Source organism: Biomphalaria glabrata, chromosome 1 (genome assembly GCF_947242115.1).
Source record: "Biomphalaria glabrata chromosome 1, xgBioGlab47.1, whole genome shotgun sequence".
NCBI lineage: Eukaryota > Metazoa > Mollusca > Gastropoda > Planorbidae > Biomphalaria > Biomphalaria glabrata.
Genome location: NC_074711.1, coordinates 59,214,130 through 59,239,232, shown reverse-complemented (window position 1 = coordinate 59,239,232; position 25,103 = coordinate 59,214,130). Strand labels below are relative to the sequence as shown.

General features: G+C 36.1%; 1 protein-coding gene across 5 annotated transcripts; it reads right to left on the bottom strand.

Moving 5' to 3' along the window:
- Positions 1–1,806: 1,806 nt before the first annotated feature.
- LOC106073581 (prostatic acid phosphatase-like) lies at positions 1,807–23,322 on the bottom strand. 5 transcript variants are annotated; one of them, XM_056004896.1, is made up of 12 exons: positions 23,237–23,322; positions 16,895–16,999; positions 11,252–11,347; positions 10,903–10,992; positions 10,527–10,679; positions 9,802–9,897; positions 8,420–8,509; positions 7,476–7,602; positions 5,303–5,388; positions 5,004–5,175; positions 3,733–3,849; positions 1,807–2,752 (listed from the first exon to the last, which is right to left on the bottom strand). In XM_056004896.1, exons 1-12 carry the CDS (start codon positions 23,246–23,248, stop codon positions 2,664–2,666), a joined length of 1,233 nt encoding a protein of 410 aa, XP_055860871.1. In that variant the 5' UTR covers positions 23,249–23,322; the 3' UTR covers positions 1,807–2,663. The 5 variants fall into 5 exon arrangements, with proteins under 5 accessions (XP_055860871.1, XP_055860856.1, XP_055860862.1 ...); XM_056004881.1 differs by lacking the exon at positions 23,237–23,322 and adding an exon at positions 23,104–23,190; XM_056004887.1 differs by lacking the exon at positions 23,237–23,322 and adding an exon at positions 21,630–21,742.
- Between the last annotated feature and the right edge of the window lie 1,781 nt (positions 23,323–25,103).

Genomic DNA, 25,103 nt, shown 5'->3' with positions numbered 1-25,103 from the left:
GCCACTGTAGTGTGAGCTCTGAAGAGTGATCTTGATCAGTTAAATCCAGTTAAAGATCTATACTCAGCTAGTTAGAGCGTAATTTCAAGGGATAAAATGTAGGCCTATATGCTAAAGGGGGCGCGGTGGCTGAAACATGCCCATTACGGCCCAGTATCAGTTTTAATTAGGGTTATCCCCCTTTGCCCTAATTGCAGCCCTAAATAGCCCAAATGGCACCCTAATGGGCTTTCGAACCTTAAATTGGGTCCAAGGGTTCGAATTGATGAAGATTGGGATTTTGACTTTCGAAATTCCTAGGGCGCCCCTGAGTGCACCCAACTCTAACGGGCACCTGACTTTAGTTGGGGAAAATAAATGCGGTTGGTCGTTGTGCAGGCCACATGACACCCTGCTTGTTAACTGTTGGCCAAAGACACAGATAACCTTAACATCATCTGCCCTATAGATCGTAAGTCTGAAAGGGGAACTTTACTATATCATAAATAGGCTAAACTGGAGACTAACAAAAATGGGTAGTTATTATATGGTATTCTTCAACACAATAAGGCATTTTGTAATCGTTAAAAGTGCATTCAATAAGAATATTCAAGAGAAGCAATTTCATATTTTCATAATCAATAGAGTTTCCAAATTAAATTGACACTTCTTGGCCTCAGGGGCCAGATTCCAGAAGAGAAACAATAATTAAACTTTTGTATACAGCAACCATCAGCAGTCTAATTAACTAATTGCCATCACCTGCTGGTATGGTAATACTTCACTGGCACAAAGACTTAGACTAAATAGACTAATTAAAAGAGCATCGTATATCACTCGAACACAGCTACCATTTCTTGAAGGGCTTGTCCATGAAAGATGCCTTTACAAAACACTCACGATTCTTAAAGATAACCTTCACCCATTAAACCAGTTACATAAGATCTGAACGAAGTGGTCGTCTCCTTTCCATAAGAACTAAAACAGAAAGATTTAAAAACTCCATCTCACTGTCGGTCAGAGTGTTACAAGATCATGTCATCATCTTGAAGTTCATAGAAGTCTAATTCATAAAGCACTGGTTGTGAGTGTGTGTTTCGTGTGTGATTTTGTTGGTAATTGCATCTAGGGCCTATAATGTTATTGTTATCTAAGTGATTATTGTTTACCTGTCTTTTGGTCTGGTTGACATACAAAAAAAAAAGTATAAATATTAAAAAACAAAACTATGAAAAAATGTGTCTATTAGTTTATTACATTTTCAATTATGTTTTAAAATATACTTCTTTAGATACAGTAGGCTATACAAATACATTTTGATTTCATATATATATATATATATAAAACACACACATATAAAAAAAAATCTCGACATTACAATATTGAGATTTCTATATATCAACTTATCATTTTCATTTTTAAATTTTTAGATTAAAAAAAAAATTAAAATATTCACAATGTTATAGAGTTTCAAAAGATCAACAGTCTTTCAATATAAAAAATGTTATTTCCTTTGTCAAATGTTCACAATGTACACGAAATATGGTTTTCCTCATTTTCTCGTAAATTACATACATATATGAATAATGTTAATACAAATAAGTAGCACTAGGCTAATTATGTATTGTATGTTATTGTCAACATTTTTTTTTGTGCATATACCCTTTTTTTGTTTGTTAATAAAAATTTAAATACCTTTTGTTAATTTACAAAAACATGATGGTAAACATTAGTCTGAAATACAATTTATAAATTTTTTTTGTAAAGGTTTTTTTTTTTAAAGATTTTTTTTTCATATATATATATATATACATATATATATATATATATATATATATATATATATATATGTTTTTAAAAAAAAACTTGAAAAAAATGCATGTGCTATTAAATTTCTAAGACTGATTATTGTGACTTTAAAATGTTAACTGTCAATGAGTCTGCATGGTCAATGTAGTGTCCTGACCATCAAATTTCTGACATTACAATATACTTATTCACACAAATGCTAAATCATTATTGTTTTATAAACAAAAACATTATAGGATGTTGTATTTTTCATAGCTAATACAAACTGATTGAGGAACAATCTACTTTAGCTTAATGTTGATAAGAGTGCATTTCCGATAGCTGAATATATTGAAATTTAATTAAAATTTATTTGGCCATTTAACAGATTTTTAAAGTAAAGTTACATAGTTACAGGCTATTACTATTTTTTACGTATCCTATCACTTATGTTTATTTGTGTATAACTCTCCACAAACTTTGTTTCTTCTTAGAAACAAAAAGTTATCAAACAATTATGTTTTCTGTATTTAATCTTTTCAAGTTGTAGTAGAATTCACTAAAATTCAATAAAAAATAACTTAGAATAAAAATTGTGTATAAAGAAGAATTATAAGTTATGTTAATATTTACTTTATTTGAATATCTATGACAAAGAATAGGATTTTTTTTTATTTCAATACTTAGTAATTTTTAATTATTATCTCTTATATGAAGGAATTTCTCACTGAAATCTCTGACATACTCATCAATGATGTAATGGAACTTTGTTTTGTTTTGTTTTTTAATTAAAAGAATGGCTAAACTGAAAAAAAAAAGAATGAAACTTTAACAATGTTGTTATTTCAAAGTATAATTTGACATCTATTGTGAAGTAAGATTATTTATTATCTTAGTTAAGCACAGATCCATAGGGTCAGAAGAATCAGCCAGGTTGAAAGAAAGATTGTTGGACCACCATTTGGACACTTTGTTGTATCAGCACCTAGAATTACAAATAAAATTTTAAAATGCGCCTAAGCATTTCTTTTTATAAGAGAGATTTTTTTAAACTGTTACTTTCTTAAATTTGAATGTTACGTAGTAAAAGATCTGTATCATATTTATTTGTTAAACTTGCTTTCAATATTATTTTTCATTACAAATACAGTTGTATTGAGACTTGAAAGTATTGTTACAATGTGAGACTGTCCCAACTAGCTCTAGGTATTAATAGAACTACAATGTCTGGATTAAATTTTAAAGATTTAAAATCACCAAAAAAATGAAATATTTGTATAAATACATGTAAATTTTCAACCAGCTTCTCGCATTTTACTTCTACTGCAACATGCATCCACATCTCTCTAGATTCATACCAAGCTACACATAGACCCCAACAAGTATCAATACAATTTTTCTTATTTCTGACTCACAACCACGATGTTGTTCAGCAAAAAAGTTGTGTTCCAAGAAAATGCGATGTCTTTCAGCTGGGAGCCAAAAGAGACTACTCATAGTTACTGTAATGGTAAAGAGCTAGAGAGACTGAGGAAATCATCAATGAACAGGGCTGAGGTTTGCACTAGATAGTTTGAGAATGCTGATTTTTCAATGCAAAAGTAAAGTTCCCCTTTCAGACCTTGTCATCTTAGGGCAGTTGATGTAAAGGTTAACTTTTTCTGTGGCCCACAGTTAATGAAAGTGTCATGTTGCCAGCACAATGACCTACTGACTTTACTTTTCCCAAACTAATGTCAGGTACCCATTAGAGCTGGATGGACTCAGAGGTGCCCTAAAAATCCAGAAATTAAAAATCCCAGTCTTTACCTGGATTTGAACCATGGACCCTCTCCCAGTTTGGAAGCCAAGTGCTTTACCACTTGGCCAGTGTGCCTCCTTTTCAATGCAAAACACATGCTAAACACACTCTTTTTATGGGATACAATACAATATTTAAATAATAAATTTTTATTGAAAAAATACTTTTCTGTGAAACAGGTAGCTGTGAAACAGGTAGCTGACATTCTTGATTCCAATCAACAGGTACTGTGTCTTTGGTCAATGAAACAAAATCAACTAGTTTACAAGGTAAATTGCAGCCTGAAAAAAAAAGTATTGTTTAAGTATTGATGCAAGAAGAGAATATTTTACGTTATGTACGATATTTAAAACACTATATGTCAATAAGGACCTTCAGTAAACTCCCTAACGAAAGACTAGGAAACAAAAATGTGATATTTTGACTTATGCAATGCTTTCACATATATATTCTTTCTTTTTAGTTGCCAGTCATGCTTGATATAGGTTGCCAAATAAAGGCACAATTTAAGAGTCATGTGCTTGACACAAGGCAAAGATAATTTACGAGCCGCAGCGTAGCATACGTCGCCATTTAGTGACAATAGAACACTTCCTGAAAGACACAGTTCTCCAAATGGGGTGGGTTTGGGCAAACGACTGTGTGCACAAGCCTGGAGAGCAAGGAAGGTGCGAGGGCAGGAGGGTTAGAGAGTCTGCCTATGTGCATGGTGTTCCGCATGGTTGGGCGATGTAGAGAATTATATATACAGAGAAGATTTTTTGTTCCCCCCTCTTTTTTTTCTGAGTCGCGCTCTCTGTGCCTGTGAAAGTTACATGGGGTAACTCTAGTCCAACTTGCAGAAATAAAAGAGTTATCTTTCCATGACTTTTTCATCAAGGGTTAGAGAGTCAGCATGCGTGCGTCATGTCCTGTATGATTGGGTGATGTAGAGAATTATATATACAGATGAGATTAGAGTCTATAGAAAGCTATGAGGCATAATCTGTGAAGAATACACTTTAAAAGATAAGGTTTAGAATAAAATGAAGCTGTAGATTTGTTAATAATTATTGTTAACAAATGTAAACACAAGTAATATGGTCTCATCACAATATTGTTATGGCTTGAGAAAACCTTCCTAAGGAGTACAGTACCAGGGAAAAGAAAGCAAAAAATATATTTAAAAATAATGGGAGCAGAACATTGAGGAAAGAAGATTTTTAAACCTTGATGACCCTATGCAATATAGACAATAGGTCAACATAATATTTGTGGAACCTCAACAGCCCAATGCATATTGAATTAGTTAATAAAGAAGGCATAAAGTAATTAAGTAAACATGTTAATTACATCAATGTCTTAATACAAAATAAGAAATTAATGGATGAGAATGTAAACAAATTCACTCACTAGAGTTGTTGTTTTTTTATCAAAATTAAAAATCAATATTCACCTGGAACAAAAAGTTCATATGGATCTGAATTTGATTCATTTTTATAAAATATCTTGACAACATAATCACTCTGTATATTATGTAGTTCTACCATGACTAAGGCATTGTAAATTGGAGCATGTCGATCAAATACATGCATGGCAGACAGAAGAGTTGCTACTGTGGTGTCATGCTGTACAAAATGAATAAATAAATTATTTTTAAAATTTATTGTAACAATATGTGTACCATTTATAACACATATTTATGGCTTATACTTTTGTAATCTTTTAATTAAAAAAAACAACGGTATCTCATACAGCTGAGTACATGTAAAACTTAGGGCTTGGTTTGTCTTGTTGAGTTGCTGTTTGCATATTGGTGATTATTTCTTTCAAGAGTGGACCTGCAGAAATATACAATTAATCAATAAAGATGTATGCTTGTGTGTGTATCTGTCTTCAAAATAGTTTTAGTATATGCTGATAAATTACCTCCCCTTACTTGTTGAGTCCAAGAATTTACAGTTTTTTTTTGTGTTGCTTCTTGTTTATTATGATGAGAAGAAAAAGTGTTTAGATAAATGGAAATATATAAACATGGTGGCCTACACCATTTTAATATCTTCAACTAATTGCAATGTTAAATCTATTGGGAAATATTAAAGCCCTGGACTTCATCTTCTAAATATTAAGATTTGTACTCATCATATTGTTACGAATCTCACTCTCTCTCTCTGCAAACTGCACCATACACCACCAACTTAAAGAACTTGACAAGTCAGGGCTCCAAAATAACGTAAAGGTTTAATGTCCATAAATAACAGCCAATACTGTACAATTGGCAGCACGTAGAACAGTACAAATAGCTCTGCGATAACAAATATCTCTCCGATAACACCGTTCCGCCGTATCAAGTCTTGCACTGGCCTCTCCGTCTCGTTCCGGGCTTGCACTGGGTTCAACAGTTCGGGACTGACTTCACACACTTGGGCTCGTTGTGTCGGACTCGATCACAGACCAAGATCAAGACGCCGTTCGTCTCAACTGTACTTGACAGTACTCCGCACTGATTCATTAGTTTGAGGCGCGAAAAGCTTCTTTCGCCAGGTGACATAATTACGGCTGATGCATAATGCCGCGCGTAAGATTGGCGTTTTCCATATTGAATGACACCCCAAAATGACCATTTTTGTGTATATATTTCCGTATATTTTAAGGACTTTTTTGTATATTTTGCGATTTCGGGAGATTTACATGAGCTCCTGGTAAATCGACAGGAGGGGGCAGGAAATCTGTTTTAAGTTTTAAAATGGTTTAATTTAATAATTTATACATCTTGAATTAGCGCTGGTCCTATGAAAGTGTGGGTCTTATGAAAGTGAGGGGCCCACTTATATATATAATTCTCTTCATGGCTCAAGAGTTTGGACAAGAAGTAAAGGAAAGATCACTCTTTTATTTCTGGAAGTTGGACTAGAGTTACCCTACAAAAAAAAAAGGGATGGGAGAACAAGTAGTATTCACCCGTCACAAAATAGCAGGGCCGACTCAACCGAGAAGTCATGGAAAGATCACTCTTTTTTATTTCTACCCCACGTAGTTTTAGCGGCGAAAAAAAAGAGGGGGGGGAGGAGAACAAGTAATCTACTCTGTATTCACCCGTCACTAAATAGCAGGGCCAGACTCAACCGTTTTGGGGCTCTATGCAAAACGGATTTGGTAAGGCCAAGTTTGGGAAGGGATACGGAAATAAGTGAAAATTAAGAATTCGTATTAGAAAATAAATTCGTCTTTGCATTTTATTCATTCTTTACTACGTATAGAATTACTTTGCGTGTAGCGAAGCCATACAGTCTATCATTTAAAATCTATTTCCTACATAGATCACGTTCAATAGCAAGAATTACCAAATGTTTCAATCTATCTTTGAAAATTGTTGACTTCTTTATTAGTTTGAGGCGCGAGAAACTTCTTTCACCAGATTCCACAATTATGGGTATTGCGTAATGCCGTTTTTTTTTCATCGCACGTAGGATTGGCGTATTCCATTTCTAATGACACCCTAAAATGACAATTTTTTATTTATTTTAGGAAATTATTTTTTTGAGCTTTCGAAAAATTTTAATAATTTCCGGAGATTTTCATGACTTTTTTGGTATATTTTGCAATTCCAGGAGATTTCAAGGAGCTGATGGTAAATCAGGAGGCCACGAAATTATGTTATAAGTTATAAAATGGTTTAATTTAATAATTTACACCTAGAATTAGCGCAGGTCCTTTGAAAGTGTGGGGCCCACTGCGGTCGCATAGGTTGCATTGGCCTAAGGCTGGCCCTGCAAAATAACGGAGTATGCTATGCCGTGGGTCGACTAGTTTGAAATATTTGAAACAAGGCATAGGTTATTTTTTGGCCATTGTAAGATATGGCTAAGAGGTTTTAAGAAAGAGAAATTATAAGAGAAAAAGAGCTAAAGTACGAGTTTAAATTTACCTCCCTTGAGCCTCGCCATTTCAGGTGTGTATAAGTACACTGCATAGCTCAGACTGGTTAAACTTTGTAGTTTTTCCCAAACACCTGACTGATAAACCCAATCATTCCAAGTCATGTTGTGTGCTTGCTAAATAATAAGAATAAGATAAATAATGAAAATAAATACAGTATTATTTTATTCTTATTGTATAATGTTAGATGTAAACACTTTTAGTAACTTTTCTTACAGGAATACATGTTTCCAAACTTGTTAGAACAAAGTCTTCAGCATTATGTTAGTAGCCTAGTAAAATAAATTTTTATTTGTTTACCATTTGTAAAATTACCAAACAATAATAGTTCATGAAATCCAATATAGAGATGACATTAGACTAAAGCATAAAAATTTCATTTTATAGTAATAGTAACAAAAATAGCAATGGGCTATCTTAACAGTAAGGAGTGACCCAATGTTTACTTTATTATAGGAAAGTATCTTTTCTGCATATACAATTAATATTCCAATATCAGTATTAGATCTAGTCAGTGCCTTTTTTTGTAAAACAATAGGTGCGGTATTCAGTGATGGATTGCTTAACTTTTAACTACTAATAAATTTATAATAAATGTTAAAATACAGTAATAATTTTTTCCACAAAATGAAAAAGGTACCGGTACCGTCATAAAAAAAGCACTGGTTCTAGTTATCTGAAGTATTTTTTTTTGTCCCTTAAGTAACCAGATATAATAGTTTGGGAGTTTAGATTGAAATGATCAAAAATTATTATTTAAGATTAAAAACTACCTTGTGAAAATTCCATATGACTCCACCATTTAAATTAACATTATATTTTTAAGAACATTCAAACTGAATTAACACATTCTAGGTATATACTGCATTAGAAGAAGAAAAAAGAGTAATCCTAAAAGAAAGTGTCTATACAAACATATAAAATAGAACTAACCTCACATATAAGTGGATCAGAAACCTTCCAAATATCTTCAACATTTTCTTTACTTATTCCAGTGTTCTTTTCAATCATTTCATAAAAATCCTTTTTTATTTGGAGAATTTATAAGAATAAAAATGGATAAGCATGAAGATACAAAATACAAAATGCATATTTTTCTCTTTTAAAAACTTTTAATATGCCGTTGTTTTTAATGAATGACTAGTGCTTAAATAAAATAAGTGGCTAACATATTCCTCTATTAGGATACTTATTTACTATTATATTTTTAAAAATTGTTGTTCAATTCTAGTGTAAAATGGGTTTTCAGCACACAAATATGATATGAATTGAAATTTATGTTAAGCCTTTGAGATATTTCTTCATATGGTATTTGAAAGAAGAGTTCTTAGTTATCTAACTATTTCTAAAGTTTTATGTGCCTATCACAATGCCATACTTGAGTGTTTAGGCTGGTCAAGAGGTCAAAGCTGGTCACACGGGTACAACATCAGATAATCAGATGACCTTTAAAAGGTTAGCGGTACATAATACTAGGTCACTTTCAGTCACACCAAAAAAAAAAAAAGGGATAAAAGGCATGAAACATGACAGACAGAATCTTCTAAAGAATAGTTATTCGCATATGCAAGGATAAAGGTCTAGGTAGAGGTTGCTGAAAAGTGTGATGTGAGTCTAGAATCTTCTTGGGATGAGAATATTTAAGGACAGTGGAGCCACTAATTTAGTTGGAGTTAGAGAGTTGGTTGCTAGTCATTGTATAAGCTTTGCTAGTTTCTTTAATTATTATTATTATTGTTGTTCTTGTATCAACACTTCATTATTTTTTCCTGTTTGAACTTCAAAGCATTCAACTCAAGAAAGTTCTATCAAACACTGTGTCATTTTATCATGTGCTAGTGGGGGTGGAACAATATTAACGGCACCTCTAAATTTGCAAATGTTAGAAGATTGTGGAGAAAATACAACACAGCTCTCTCTTAAACACAAATATAACAGACAAAAAATTATCTATTTATTACATTATTGCTTCCAGTTGAAGTAGTTTGCACAGGAATACTTGCCCTAGCTGATGTCTGATAAAGACTTAGAACTGTTTCTGTGTTAACTCTTCAGTTAAAAGCTAAGTTTCATCCATTATTAGAATTCTAGACCTTCATATTCATATTAGTGTGCTCTACTGCTTTACTTCCATTAACTCAATGAAAACATATTGTAATAGATGCATCTGCCACTTATAAAAACTGTATAATGCCATAAATCTAAATGATTTCAAATGGGCAATCATGACTTTTTTTATTTGTTAAAGAAATTCACAAACTGTAAATAGAACTTTATTTCTCTAATAACACTATAATAAAACACATTTTATGTACCTTATTTTCCATTTCTTCTTTTTGAATTTCAGGAGAGTTAAAAACATCTGCCAATAATTTATCATATTTTGGGCAAGGTGCACCCAGGGCTAGTTTCTGTTGAAATAATAAATATAAAAGTTTAATAACCAAAATATGACATCTTCATTATATTGTAATCAATCAAATTGGTTTACATAACACCATGTTTAAAGTTTGTAGTTTCTGTAGTAATTGAGGTTTTAATTAAAAATTATGTATTATTCTCAATTCTAATTTGACTAAATATTGATAATTTCCAGTAATTTGTTTAATTTCTTATCACGTAACTTTTTACCAACAGATAATCTTTTTTAACCTTTTCACTTTTTATTACTTATATTTTTCATAATATTATCTATTATATATATAGTTTCCCCATTCAGACCTCTTGATCTATGGGGCAGATGATATTAATTTATGTTTCTTTCGCCAAGTTTTAAAGAGAGAGCAGGCTGTCATGTGGCCAGCATGATGACCAACCACCTTTACTTTTCCCAACTTAAGTCAGGCAACCATTAGAGTTGGGTGGGCTCAGGTGCGCCCTAAAAATGCTGAAATTTCAAAGCTCAGTCTCAGTCTGAGATTTGAACCCAGGACCCAAGGTTCAGAAGCCAAGCACTGAACCACTCAGCCACAGCACCCCCTATAATTATATATATGTAATGCTAAATACATTCATATTAAAAACAGTATCTATTTATTACATTGTCACTTTTAGTTGGAGTACTTTGCACAGGAATAGGCTGCCATAATAAGTTTGGATTCCAGATTTGTTCTCCCTGAGGTGAATACAGACCAGCCAAATGACAATAGGCAGACATAAGGCACCTATTTACTCCAGATGACTGGACCAAAATCTGAAATAGTTTATAAGGAGAAAGACTTTTATTTTGCTGCCTTAAAATTCTTCTAGCTCACTTTTGCAAAGCTTATTGTGCTTGTAGGCCTATATTATTCTTATGAAAAAGAGAAAATCATTATGTTCTTACAAGACTAAGCTCCATGATGAACCATTTTATTTGTTGGTGTCAATCAATAGTTTTAAATTGCACAATATGTTTTTAAATTAAAAAGTCTTACCTCAGTGTGGTTATAGTAACTAGTATTTAGAAATCCACTATATTTGTTTTTAATGAACTGACCAAGCACAAACTGTTGCTGTTTTCCTATCTGTAAAGAAATAATGTAGTTTAAAACAAGCAAGAACCAAATATTAATTTAAACATAATCAAACCTTTCTTTTATGTTATAGTTTTTAAAGATGGTTTTCATTTAATCTAAGTATGAGTGAGGTTATTATGGCAACAATTCAAGGGAATTAGACTGTGACAGTAGATTTATTTTTAATAATCTTAAGTAAGTAACTATTGTAAATAAGTGTCAGTGATTTTCCCTAAAAGCATAAATATAGTTCTCTATTAAAACTTACATTTGTCAACCAGCCAAGTCCATCTGGCCAAGCAGTGGCATTATTTTTATCAAGAGGGTAGATTGCAGCAGGGCTACGGTCACCATGGCGATACAACTGTAGTTAAAAAAATAAAATAACTGCAATAATTGTAACTTTTATTTTACTTAGTTTTCAGAAATGTGCAGCTCCACAAAGAATTTTATTTATTTGTGTCAAAGGTTAAGCCAATGAGCGGCACATTGATATAAGAATATTTAATATTTTTCTAGGCATGTCATTATTATTATCATCATCTTTCCATTGTGATCTTTGTGGCCTCAGTAAAAACATGCCAGTATCCCCAGTCTCTTGCTCTTTCCTATCCTCACAGCTTCATCTAGTACACTGCATCACCTTGTTCTTTTTTGTCCTCACAGCTTTTTCTAGTACATAGCATCACCATGTTCTTTTTTGTCCTCACAGCTACATCTAGTACACAGCATCAACATGTTCTTTTTTGTCCTCACAGCTTTTTCTAGTACACTACATCACCATGTTCTTTTTTTGTCCTCACAGCTACATCTAGTACACTGCATCACCATGTTCTTTTTTGTCCTCACAGCTACATCTAGTACACTGCATCACCATGTTCTTTTTTGTCTGCACAGCTACATCTAGTACACAGCATCACCATGTTCTTTTTTGTCCTCACAGCTACATCTAGTACACTGCATCACCTTGTTCTTTTTTGTCCTCACAGCTTTTTCTAGTACACAGCATCACCATGTTCTTTTTTTGTCCTCACAGCTACATCTAGTACACTGCATCACCATGTTCTTTTTTGTCCTCACAGCTACATCTAATACACTGCATCACCTTGTTCTTTTTTGTCCTCACAGCTTTTTCTAGTACACAGCATCACCATGTTCTTTTTTGTCCTTACAGCTACATCTAGTACACTGCATCACCATGTTCTTTTTTTGTCCTCACAGCTACATCTAGTACACTGCATCACCTTGTTCTTTTTTGTCCTCACAGCTTTTTCTAGTACTTGGCATCACCATGTTCTTTTTGTCCTCACAGCTACATCTAGTACACTGCATCACCATGTTCTTTTTTGTCCTCACAGCTTTTTCTAGTACACAGCATCACCTTGTTCTTTTTTTGTCCTCACAGCTTTTTCTAGTACACGGCATCACCATGTTCTTTTTTGTCCTCACAGCTACATCTAGTACACTGCATCACCTTGTTCTTTTTTGTCCTCACAGCTTTTTCTATTACACAGCATCACCATGTTCTTTTTTGTCCTCACAGCTACATCTAGTACACTGCATCACCATGTTCTTTTTTTGTCCTCACAGCTACATCTAGTACACTGCAACACCATGTTCTTTTTTGTCCTCACAGCTTTTTCTAGTACACAGCATCACCATGTTCTTTTTTTGTCCTCACAGCTACATCTAGTACACTGTATCACCTTGTTCTTTTTTGTCCTCACAGCTTTTTCTAGTACACTGCATCACCATGTTCTTTTTTTGTCCTCACAGCTACATCTAGTACACTGCATCACCATGTTCTTTTTTGTCCTCACAGCTACATCTAGTACACAGCATCACCATGTTCTTTTTTGTCCTCACAGCTACATCTAGTACACTGCATCACCATGTTCTTTTTTGTTCTCACAGCTACATCTAGTACACTGCATCACCTTGTTCTTTTTTGTCCTCACAGCTTTTTCTAGTACACTGCATCACCATGTTCTTTTTTTGTCCTCACAGCTACATCTAGTACACTGCATCACCATGTTCTTTTTTGTCCTCACAGCTTTTTCTAGTACACAGCATCACCATAATCTTTTTTGTCCTCACAGCTACATCTAGTACACTGTATCACCTTTTCTTTTTGGTCCTCACAGCTTTTTCTATTACACAGCATCACCTTGTTCTTTTTTGTCCTCACAGCTTTTTCTAGTACACAGCATCACCATGTTCTTTTTTGTCCTCACAGCTACATCTAGTACACTGCATCACCATGTTCTTTTTTGTCCTCACAGCTTTTTCTAGTACACAGCATCACCATGTTCTTTTTTGTCCTCACAGCTACATCTAGTACACAGCATCATCGTGTTCTTTTTTGTCCTCACAGCTACATCTAGTACACAGCATCACCATGTTCTTTTTTGTCCTCACAGATACATCTAGTACACTGCATCACCATGTTCTTTTTTGTCCTCACAGCTACATCTAGTACACAGCATCACCATGTTCTTTTTTGTCCTCACAGCTTTTTCTATTACACTGCATCACCATGTTCTTTTTTGTCCTCACAGCTACATCTAGTACACAGCATCACCATGTTCTTTTTTGTCCTCACAGCTACATCTAGTACACTGCATCACCTTGTTCTTTTTTGTCCTCACAGCTTTTTCTAGTACAATGCATCACCATGTTCTTTTTTTGTCCTCACAGCTACATCTAGTACACTGCATCACCATGTTCTTTTTTGTCCTCACAGCTTTTTCTAGTACACGGCATCACCATGTTCTTTTTTGTCCTCACAGCTACATCTAGTACACAGCATCACCATGTTCTTTTTTGTCCTCACAGCTACATCTAGTACACTGCATCACCTTGTTCTTTTTTGTCCTCACAGCTTTTTCTATTACACAGCATCACCATGTTCTTTTTTGTCCTCACAGCTACATCTAGTACACTGCATCACCATGTTCTTTTTTTGTCCTCACAGCTACATCTAGTACACTGCAACACCATGTTCTTTTTTGTCCTCACAGCTTTTTCTAGTACACAGCATCACCATGTTCTTTTTTTGTCCTCACAGCTACATCTAGTACACTGTATCACCTTGTTCTTTTTTGTCCTCACAGCTTTTTCTAGTACACTGCATCACCATGTTCTTTTTTTGTCCTCACAGCTACATCTAGTACACTGCATCACCATGTTCTTTTTTGTCCTCACAGCTACATCTAGTACACAGCATCACCATGTTCTTTTTTGTCCTCACAGCTACATCTAGTACACTGCATCACCATGTTCTTTTTTGTTCTCACAGCTACATCTAGTACACTGCATCACCTTGTTCTTTTTTGTCCTCACAGCTTTTTCTAGTACACTGCATCACCATGTTCTTTTTTTGTCCTCACAGCTACATCTAGTACACTGCATCACCATGTTCTTTTTTGTCCTCACAGCTTTTTCTAGTACACAGCATCACCATAATCTTTTTTGTCCTCACAGCTACATCTAGTACACTGTATCACCTTTTCTTTTTGGTCCTCACAGCTTTTTCTATTACACAGCATCACCTTGTTCTTTTTTGTCCTCACAGCTTTTTCTAGTACACAGCATCACCATGTTCTTTTTTGTCCTCACAGCTACATCTAGTACACTGCATCACCATGTTCTTTTTTGTCCTCACAGCTTTTTCTAGTACACAGCATCACCATGTTCTTTTTTGTCCTCACAGCTACATCTAGTACACAGCATCATCGTGTTCTTTTTTGTCCTCACAGCTACATCTAGTACACAGCATCACCATGTTCTTTTTTGTCCTCACAGATACATCTAGTACACTGCATCACCATGTTCTTTTTTGTCCTCACAGCTACATCTAGTACACAGCATCACCATGTTCTTTTTTGTCCTCACAGCTTTTTCTATTACACTGCATCACCATGTTCTTTTTTGTCCTCACAGCTACATCTAGTACACAGCATCACCATGTTCTTTTTTGTCCTCACAGCTACATCTAGTACACTGCATCACCTTGTTCTTTTTTGTCCTCACAGCTTTTTCTAGTACAATGCATCACCATGTTCTTTTTTTGTCCTCACAGCTACATCTAGTACACTGCATCACCATGTTCTTTTTTGTCCTCACAGCTACATCTAGTACACAGCATCACCATGTTCTTTTTTGTCCTCACAGCTACATCTAGTACACAGCATCACCTTGTTCTTTTTTTGTCATCACAGCTACATCTAGTACACAGCATCACCATGTTCTTTTTTGTCCTCACAGCTTTTTCTAGTACACGGCATCACCATGTTCTTTTTTGTCCTCACAGCTACATCTAGTACACTGTATCACCTTGATCTTTTTTGTCCTCACAGCTTTTTCTAGTACACAGCATCACCATGTTCTTTTTTGTCCTCACAGCTACATCTAGTACACTGCATCACCATGTTCTTTTTTTGTCCTCACAGCTACATCTAGTACACAGCATCACTATGTTCTTTTTTGTCCTCACAGCTACATCTAGTACACTGCATCACCATGTTCTTTTTTTGTCCTCACAGCTACATCTAGTACACAGCATCACCATGTTCTTTTTTGTCCTCACAGCTATATCTAGTACACAGCATCACCATGTTCTTTTTTTGTCCTCACAGCTACATCTAGTACACTGCATCACCATGTTCTTTTTTGTCCTCACAGCTACATCTAGTACACAGCATCACCATGTTCTTTTTTGTCCTCACAGCTACATCTAGTACACAGCATCACCTTGTTCTTTTTTTGTCATCACAGCTACATCTAGTACACAGCATCACCGTGTTCTTTTTTTTCCTCACAGCTACATCTAGTACACAGCATCACCATGTTCTTTTTTGTCCTTACAGCTTTTTCTAGTACACAGCATCACCATGTTCTTTTTTGTCCTCACAGCTACATCTTGTACACAGCATCACCATGTTCTTTTTTGTCCTCACAGCTTTTTCTAGTACACAGCATCACCATGTTCTTTTTTGTCCTCACAGCTACATCTGGTACACTGCATCACCTTGTTCTTTTTTTGTCTTCTTCTGTGCCTTGTGCCCGGGGGATTCCAATCTAAGACCTGCCTAGCTCTGTTGTTGGCATCTTTTGTAGTATGATGACCAATCCATCTCCCAATCTAACGCCTGTCTAGCCCTGTTGTTGGCATCTTTTCATAGAGTGTAACTAATCCATCTCCCAATCTAACGCCTGTCTAGCCCTATTGTTGGCATCTTTTCATAGAGTGTAACCAATCCATCTCCCAATCTAACACTTGTCCAGTCCTGTTGTTGACATCATTTCATAGAGTGTAACTAATCCATCTACACTTTCTTTCTAAGATCTGCACTTCTATATTTCTCCTTTCACACAACTCCCACAGTTTGGTCTTTTCTACATTGTCATACCACTGTATTTTGAAGATATTTCTCTGACATCTGTAGATGAGGTCTGTATTTTGTTGTTGCTTCACTTGTTCTCCATGTTTCAAACCTATACAGTAGTACTGCCTCAACATTAGACTATAAGATTTTCATTTTAGTCTTCTTATAATATAACTATTTCCAAATTGCTTTTATGTGGATTAATGTCTGTCATGCAGAGTCATGCTAGATTTAGTCATTATTTAATCTCTTCATTTTTTTTCCACCTGACATTGACTCTGCTCCCAAGATTTATGAAACTTTTTAATTCTAGACTTGTACAAAAAAATATTTCTCAAATGGAAATAATTAGCATTTACAATGTATAATTCTCTTTATTCTCTTTAGTCTAAAACAGTTGTTTTTTTACCACTGTTTCTAGGCTAACACAAAATTGTTGACTTACCCCTTTTGGTTCAGTCATTAAATGTCCAGATCAAGTCACTCAAGTATAATTTATTTAGAAGTGACACTTGTATACTCACCACACTCACTAACTTTAAAGTAGGTTGAGCCAGACTTAATGGTAGGATTAAAATCAAGTTAATGGCAACAGCTAAATGTGATGTAATTTCCATTCTGTAGAAGTACTGTGATGAGAAACCTACACTATTCACAATTTATCACAACTAATTTAACAGCACCATATCAGTAGCACCATCTAAATTTAACTGGTGTGATTTTAATAGTGATAAAACAAATGTATATTTTTTTTAATAAGCTTAGTTATCTTATCCATCATGATAGTAAACTAATGGATCAAACCTGCCATAACTCTCTCTGTGAACCTTGGTTCATTTTAAGTAGATAACATAAATAAATACTTATATTTGCCCAGTTTTGACAGAATAGTATGATGACATCATTATCAAACTTATCAATTGTCAACTAAACACTTCAAGTGTCAATCAATATACTCAAATATGGATATTGTTTGTTGTTTTACTTATTTCGGATGTTCCTTCAGAGTTGAAGATAATTACTTCCTAGTCCAAACCTCCCGCAGGACGACGGGGGATGGGAGCGGGCAGGGTTTGAACCCGGGACCATCGACAAGTCCGAACGACAGTCCAGCGTGCAAACCGCACGACCAGGCAGCCATTTGCTTATATAAACGGTGTTTCTCATGTTCTAACATTTGAGCACCTATACTTAATGAAGTCCAGTTTTAATACCCCACTACTTAATTTAAAAAAAGGATGATTAAGCTATATAATATTTGTTCGTGTCAAATAGTATGTATACATTGTTTATTTGGATGAAAAATGTTAAATTTAATAATAGGCCTATTTATTCAAGTTAAAGATTGAGAAAATGTAGCATTTACCTCAATTCTAAAGAATTCAAAATATTATTGTGTTGAATGCAATGTATTAATAAGAAAATGATTTAATTAAGTTTATAAGCAAATGAAAAACCTAGCCATAGAAAGAGTTCAACTGGATTGAATAATAGATGTAACTAAAGTTATATAGAATTCATTATAATGAGATTGAACTGTAATTAATTATAAAAATACATTGCTGAACTCTTTATGTAATTCGTGACAACTATAATAAGTTGTAAATTAGTTGTACCTTAATCTCTAAAAAAAAAACTTTGTGTGACAACTTTACATAATCCTTAGTCTGTAGGACCGTTGGGGCACCACACAAGATTTGTTGACAGCCTTCTTCATTCCTCTCTCTCTTTTGCCTTAAATAGAATTCCATTAAATGGCAGGCCTGAGCATTCTGTTTCCTCATTGCACTGTGCGGAGTTGTAAAAAAGCTCCCACAACCTTGTCACAATCCAGGCGTTGTTCCTCAAGGGGCCGTTACATAAATGGTGTGTCCCGCACAGTTAGCCTGGTATAGAAAAGGAAAATGGCGGGAGTCTTAGTGTACGCGGTCTCTTGCCGCGAGTCTGACCCACCCTTCAGACAGATGTTCTCCTGTTCTCATTCAGGCCGGTGAGAGGGAGCTCTTGTTCACTTTTGCTGGCCTAGAGTTCCAAGAGCCGAGGGCTCAACTCTACCTGGCAGTTTAAGAAGAAGTTATGTTCTCTTACCATCGCTTTCTCTGTCTGCCTCTTCTTTTTTTTTTTTCCTTGCTTGTGAAGGAAGAATAGAACCATATAGTTTTAGTGTGTGTGTTGTTGTTTTTTTACAATATTTAGCACTATTTAGCAGATCATCGTGGGATCCAATCGCTGTACTAACTCTGCCTCTTATCTCTTCGTTTGTGATACAGTCTTTGTATGTGATACTTAGGATCTTTCTGTAGCATCTCAATTCCATTGCTAAGATCCTCTCTAGTTCTCAGTCAGCGTCCAAGATTCGTAAGCATATGAGAATGTGGCCATGTCCAGGGAGCGCATCAGTCTGATTTTTTAGTGTCGAGGGCTGAGCCTTTGTCTTTCCATGTTGTTTAGAAAGTGCTGCTGTGGACTGTTCAATTCGGGCCAGTAGTTCAGGTTTGGTTCCTTCATCTGAGACGATAGCTCCGAGGTATTTAAAACTACTGACACAAGTCAGCTTTTCACTTCCAATGCTGATGTCCCTTTTAAAGCCCTGTTGGCTATTGGTCCAATTTGTTTTTTAGGCATTTATTTGCTGCAGAGGTCTTATCTATGGGTGTCACCAAGTCAGCTAGTTCTTCTGTCCCCGCTAGACCATCAATGTCGTCCGATAAACGCGAGCTAGTCATTCTTCTTCCTCCAACCCTTGCAGTACCGTCATAGCCTTCGAGATCATGTTTCATTATTCTTTCAAGAAAGATTTTGAAAAGAGTTGGTGAAAATAGACAGCCTTATCTCACTCCAACTCACTGGCGGATCCGGAGGGGGGGGGCGGTAGAATTCACACAATTTCTATACGAATTAATGACTTATGTTAATAATATATAACTAATTATTTATATTTCAACCTATTTTTAGATTATTTTGCTGGCAGATTTGGTGGGGTCGGGAGGGGTCGATGGCATCAATCCCGCCCCCCTTCCATAAACTAGCGAGTGGGGGGGGCGTCCAATTTATTTGTAGAAATCACAGCTTGCTAACAGAATCAGTTAAATATCCATATGATTATTGGTGTTTTAACCGATCTTTATATTATGTTGTTCACCCATTGACCGATTAGGTGGGAAGGGGGCGAATAGGCCTACATCTACTGCCCTTCCCACCTAAACCCTTTGAGGGGGGGGCGGTCCTACTTTTATGAGGAAATCATAGTTTGTGAACAAAATTAGTTGAATTAAAATATAATTTTTGTATTATGTCGCTGCCCTTCTGGTATTTTGGCCGATTCAGTGGGCTAAAGGAAGGGGAATTGCATGTACTGCCCTCCCCACTCTAGCCCTCTGAGTGTGTGTGTGGGGGGGGCGGTCCTATTTTTATGGAGAAATCATAGTTTGTGAACAAAATTATTTGAATATCTATACAACATAAGGGGATAAGCTACGTATTGATATGTGAACCCATTAGTATATTATGCCGCACACACACTTTAATCTTAAATTTTATCATATAAAATGAAAAAGGGTTGTACCAGATGGGAGGGGCGATACATGCAATCGCCTTCCGCCCATCGGACATACCAATACTTTTTCTTTTTGAATTATAGTTAAAAAATTACAAAATTAAAAGAAAATTCTGTCACTAATATAATATTTATATATGCTATAGATTAAATGCCAAGTGCAATCATTAGCAGAAATTAATAAATGGAGCGAGGATTAATCGATTTCACTCTACCGCCCCTCCCCTTTCCAGACGAAAATACGATGTTTTAAAACAGAATAGTCAAGTATGGCGACAGAGTTTATGTAATTTCACATGAATTTATCATAATTCTTTTAAAGAAAGACTTTGCTTTGGAAAATTTAGAATTCATACGAAATTTTTCTGTATAAGAGTAACGATTGAGATGAGTTCTGAACCCAAATATCCTTTTCCTAGTCGCCTTTTCCAACCTTTACTCAATCTGCTATTTTTCTAGTTAAATAAATTTGGGACTATAGCTCATAATTTATGCCTCAATTCTAAAAATGCTAACAAATTTAGAGTAGAAATTTTTTGTTTGAGCTTTGAATTATAGATCTGTAACAAAACAAAGTTACAAACATGAATTTTGAACAAAATGTATCACTTGCAAATGAGCTTTTTTTTTAAAAAATATTTTTCCAATATTTTTTTTTCGGCGGCAATCTTCAAAGCCTTTATTTAAATATGTGGGGTATCTTCAAATCGCTTTATTTGCCATGTAGTAAGGGCCTACCTAATTCATAGGCTATTGGAATATTTTTTTAAAGTAGAACATTATTGAAAAGGCCATTTTTTAATAGGATGAATAATGAACTTTAAATGTCAGGAGAATGCGTTTCTGCAGTGAAGAATGCAAAAAAACGCTTTTGGCGTCGAGGCTTTGCCCCGAACCCCACTGATGAGTAATGAGTTGTAGATGTCAGGAGAATGCGTTTCTGGAGAAGAATGCAAAAAAAAAAAAAAAAACGCTTTTGGCGTCGGGACTTTGCCCCGATCCTAACTGATAAATAATTAGCTGTAAATTTCAGGAGATCGCATTTCTGCAATGAAGAATGAAAAAAACAACACTTTTAGCTTAGCCCCGAACCCCACTGATAAGGCTTACAGCGCTCCCCCAGACCCTCAAGCTATCAAGAGAAAGGACTCAACATGGCTGGGTTTTTTTTTCTTCGCAGAAAGTTGAGAAACACTGCTTTTTTTAAAATTCTCATAGATATATATTAGTCGCTTCCTCTCCAGCTTCTGCCGAATATTCGGCACTTTTTTACTATCCGGCAATATCCGTTTCCGGTCGGATATCAATACCGGATAGTAAAAGATACACCTGTATTTCTATTAATATTATTATGCGCTTCCGAGCTAAGTCTTTTCCAGATACGCCAAACGGAGGTAACACTTAAATATCGAAACAACACAGGCGAAAGGCAAACAATATAAAGGTAGTCGACGCTGATAAACGATGACCTACAAGAACTTTAAACTAAATCTCTATGTTAATAAAAATATACCAATATTCATAAAGTGGACATGATTCAATAATGTAAGTTCTGAAATACATTAACGTTTTTTGTTTCAAATAAAAGAATTTGTTTTTAAAACTATAAACTATGACTATGCATCAAAATATTTTTAGTACAAAGACAGGGCGTGTTAATCTAAATAGAAATATAACTATACATTATAAATTCGCATACATACGTAGCAGCGATGTCTGGCACATTTTAAAAGCTTGTCTTGACCTTTGAGTGGTCTAGTAAACATGTAATATTCCTTAACTACGTCACGCTGATAATCTGTCTAGATGTGCGGGTATATCTCAAGAGGTAGAGATGAGCAACCCCCACCTCCTTTTTTTTGTTTAGTCCATAACAATGAGTTCACAGATAGGCAGCTGACCACATTACGCCAGATGTCAACGTGTTGACACTGTCTAGAGGTAACATCTTATGAGGGAACTGAGTTTGTTTAATTGGAGAAGAATTTTTATTAGGGGCGGGACTACAAGCCATATCTCTATAAGGTTAATCTGGTATGAGTTTGTTTATTATGAGATAGGTTGTCAATCTAGGGTCTGGACCATAAGCCACACCTTTTATACTATTGGCCGGGTAATAAGTTTTTTACTTTGAGTTAAGTCTCAATTAGGAAGCTGGACTACAAGCCAAACAGACGCTGACCAGGGTTATCTTTAAAGGGAGGGCTCAAGAGACTCAACACCCCCAACTTCTTATTTGTTCAATCCATTGATATACATTGACCATTCTTAAGCCAGAATGGATTAACGCAAATTGTTAAGACATATTGACACCGTCTAGAGGTCACTAGATGATGACACTAAGTTTGTTTACTTGGAGAGAAATGTCAATTAGGGCGCTGAACTACAGGACACATCCCTACAAGTATTTTGTTACACAAGCCACGGGTATAAAAGTGGCTTGTAAGGGCCATTAGTAAATTAAATAATAATAATAATGGCTGATAAAAAGTCATCACTTATATGGCGTTACTTTAGTGTCAAAACAATGGCAACTCTAAAGCAGTTTGCAATGCGTGTAAAATGGTACTGTCACGTGGTAAACCAGGCAAACCTAAAGACTTCTCAACCAGCACTATGATAAGTCATCTACGCTCGAAACACTCAGACTTATTCAATGATATGACTGCATTGAAATCAGCGGTTAATAATTCTGCATCAAGTAATATCACTGCCTGTGCCAGTACGTCTATGAGCTCCAGTGATTCGTCAAGCCTCACACCAGTGGCGTACCTAAGGGGGGGGGGGAGGGGGGAGAATTTTTAAATCCCCCAGGGCTCCAACCTGGGGGGGGGGGCAAATGGGTGTCCTAAATTTATTTGTAAATACATAAATTAATATATTTGATTGACAAATAGTGTCAACGGGTGTCTTTTTTTTTTCAACATTTATGGATTAAATTTATCACAAAGACTAAACCTAGATCTAAGTACGTTGACTTTGTTGACATTTTAAAAATATTTTTTTCCCACAGAGATCAAAGTTGTTTTTTTTTAAAGTTAGTTTTACATTTAAACTTTGTTGCCACGAATAAAACTGCATGATAATTGATATACAGCGAATTCCAGGTATCTATATACCTTTACTAATAATAGATCTAAATGGCGAGTATTTTAATTTATGGCTACACTAATTAACCTTGAAGCAAAATTTACAGAATCGAGTATAACAGATCCAAAAGTTATTCTTAATAATGCTAGAATAGTCCATTATTCGGGTTTGGAGTCTATAATTTCAGAATTAAACTTCACACTCTAGATCTAGTTATTACCCCTCTATCCATGCTTTATTCATCTTTCCTCAATCCAACGGAAAATCTTTTTATTTCCATCTAATCCTTTTGCTTCCGCACAAAACATAAACAAAAAACAATGACGTAATATCATATAATATTAGCACACCCTTCCTTTTACAGTTCTTAAGAGTTATATCTACTAGCAGGGCCGGTTAGCCATTTGCGGGGCCCTATGGGTAGGGATAAGCATAATGTCAAAATTTATTTTTTTTTGAATTAGAAAATAGGACTACTTTCGTCTTTGCAATAAATTTTTATCAAATGAAAGCTCGCAATGCCACTTTTTATTTATTGGCACCCCAAAACGTCAATTTCGTCTATTCTTCAGGAGATTAGAATAAATTCAAAAAAAGTTCAGGACTTAATCGTTTATTTTGCCTTTTCATGAGATTTCCTGGAGGCCCTGGAAAATCAGGAGGTCGCGAAAACCCTGTTATTTTATATACGTTTTAATGGTTTAATTAAATAATGTACACTTAGAATTAGTGCGGGGCCTATGAAAGCGCGGGGCCCACTGCGACCGCATAGGCTGCAGTGGCCTAATGCCGGCCCTGTCTACTGGGAACTTAAACAATTCGTCCATTTCTGGTTGTCTTGACTCGCGGCGTTCCAGTACCACCTCATCGTGGTCGCCGCGTGAACACTCCGCTCTCATGGAGTGGCCAAGGGTACTGGTTGCTTGCCGCTGATGAATGAGCAGCCGGCAAGTGTAAAAGGAACTCAAAGGGGTTATGTCCAGCCCCCCCCTCTGTGGGGCCCCGGGGCAACGGTGACTAAGAGACCTAACGGGATCTCCGAAAAGCGGATAGCGCTGGACACCAACTCGAGGGTTGGTCGGGTTCTCCTGGGACTCGGCTGATTCGCGGGTCTCTCTTTGGGCAACGACCGGACTGACTGGCGCGGCCTTAGCGGGCTGCGTCGGGCGGACTGGTTGGCGTCCACGAGCTAGGCTCTATCTAGCCCGTTCCCTGGTGCGCTAGTGGAGGAATACGCCGCGAACAATGGCAACTCTGACACTGGGAATATCGAGAAACGCGCGCCGCCCCACTCCTGCCTTGCAGGAAACTTATATGCCAAACTGTGGTGGTGATTGCTTGGGCAGGTCTCTGCCTTGCCCTTAGTGGCGACACAAGTATAGGCCATGCACGCTGCTGCATTAGAGCAGTAACTAAGGCCGCCAACGGCCTTAACCATACAACTATGATAGGCACAGACACAGAAAAAAGCGGGCACGAGCAGACCCGAACAGGCTCCGTGCGCCGGCTAGTGGGCGTCAGGCCTGGACACGAAAAGTCAGCTACTAGTCGCCCCGCGACCTCGATGAGGGGGAATTTGTCAGGTCGTGAAAAGTTAGCTAAAATTCCTCCACCTAAGTCCTCTTCTCAACGAACACTGCATTCGTACCTCCTTCAAAGGTCCGATTCGAATAAGGTTGATGGAAGTCTGCCACAACCTCCTGCCGACCTAGATACACGGCAGGCAAATACGACTGGAAGCGAAATAGTGACGGGAGCCTCCGGCCCCCAAACAACCCAAACTGACACTAGTGGAAACCAACCCACCCCGGGGACTAAGCCCATAAACACTAGGTCCCTCCTGATTTTGCAAATAAACATCTGTGGGGTAATACCCAAGATGTTAGAGCTATCAAAAATCCTCCACGAGAGGGCAATTGACGTGGCTTTATTACAAGAGACACTAACTGGCAAACGTAATGCCAGCATCACCGGTTATACTGCATTTAAGTGTAAGTGCACAGACTGCTGTGGGCTTATCACTTATGTACGCAACAATCTGGTTGCTACACAAGTCCCCGGTCCACGAGTGCATGGGCGTACCGACG

Coding starts and splice junctions, on each gene's coding strand:
- LOC106073581 (XM_056004881.1), bottom strand. CDS start 23,175: ATGGACTATTCTAGCATTATTAAGAATAACTTTTGGATCTGTTATACT. Junction 7,603..8,419: donor CTGATCCACTTATATGTGAG/GTTAGTTCTATT, acceptor CTTATTATTTAG/CAAGCACACAACATGACTTG. Junction 2,753..3,732: donor GCTACCTGTTTCACAGAAAA/GTATTTTTTCAA, acceptor TTGTAATTCTAG/GTGCTGATACAACAAAGTGT.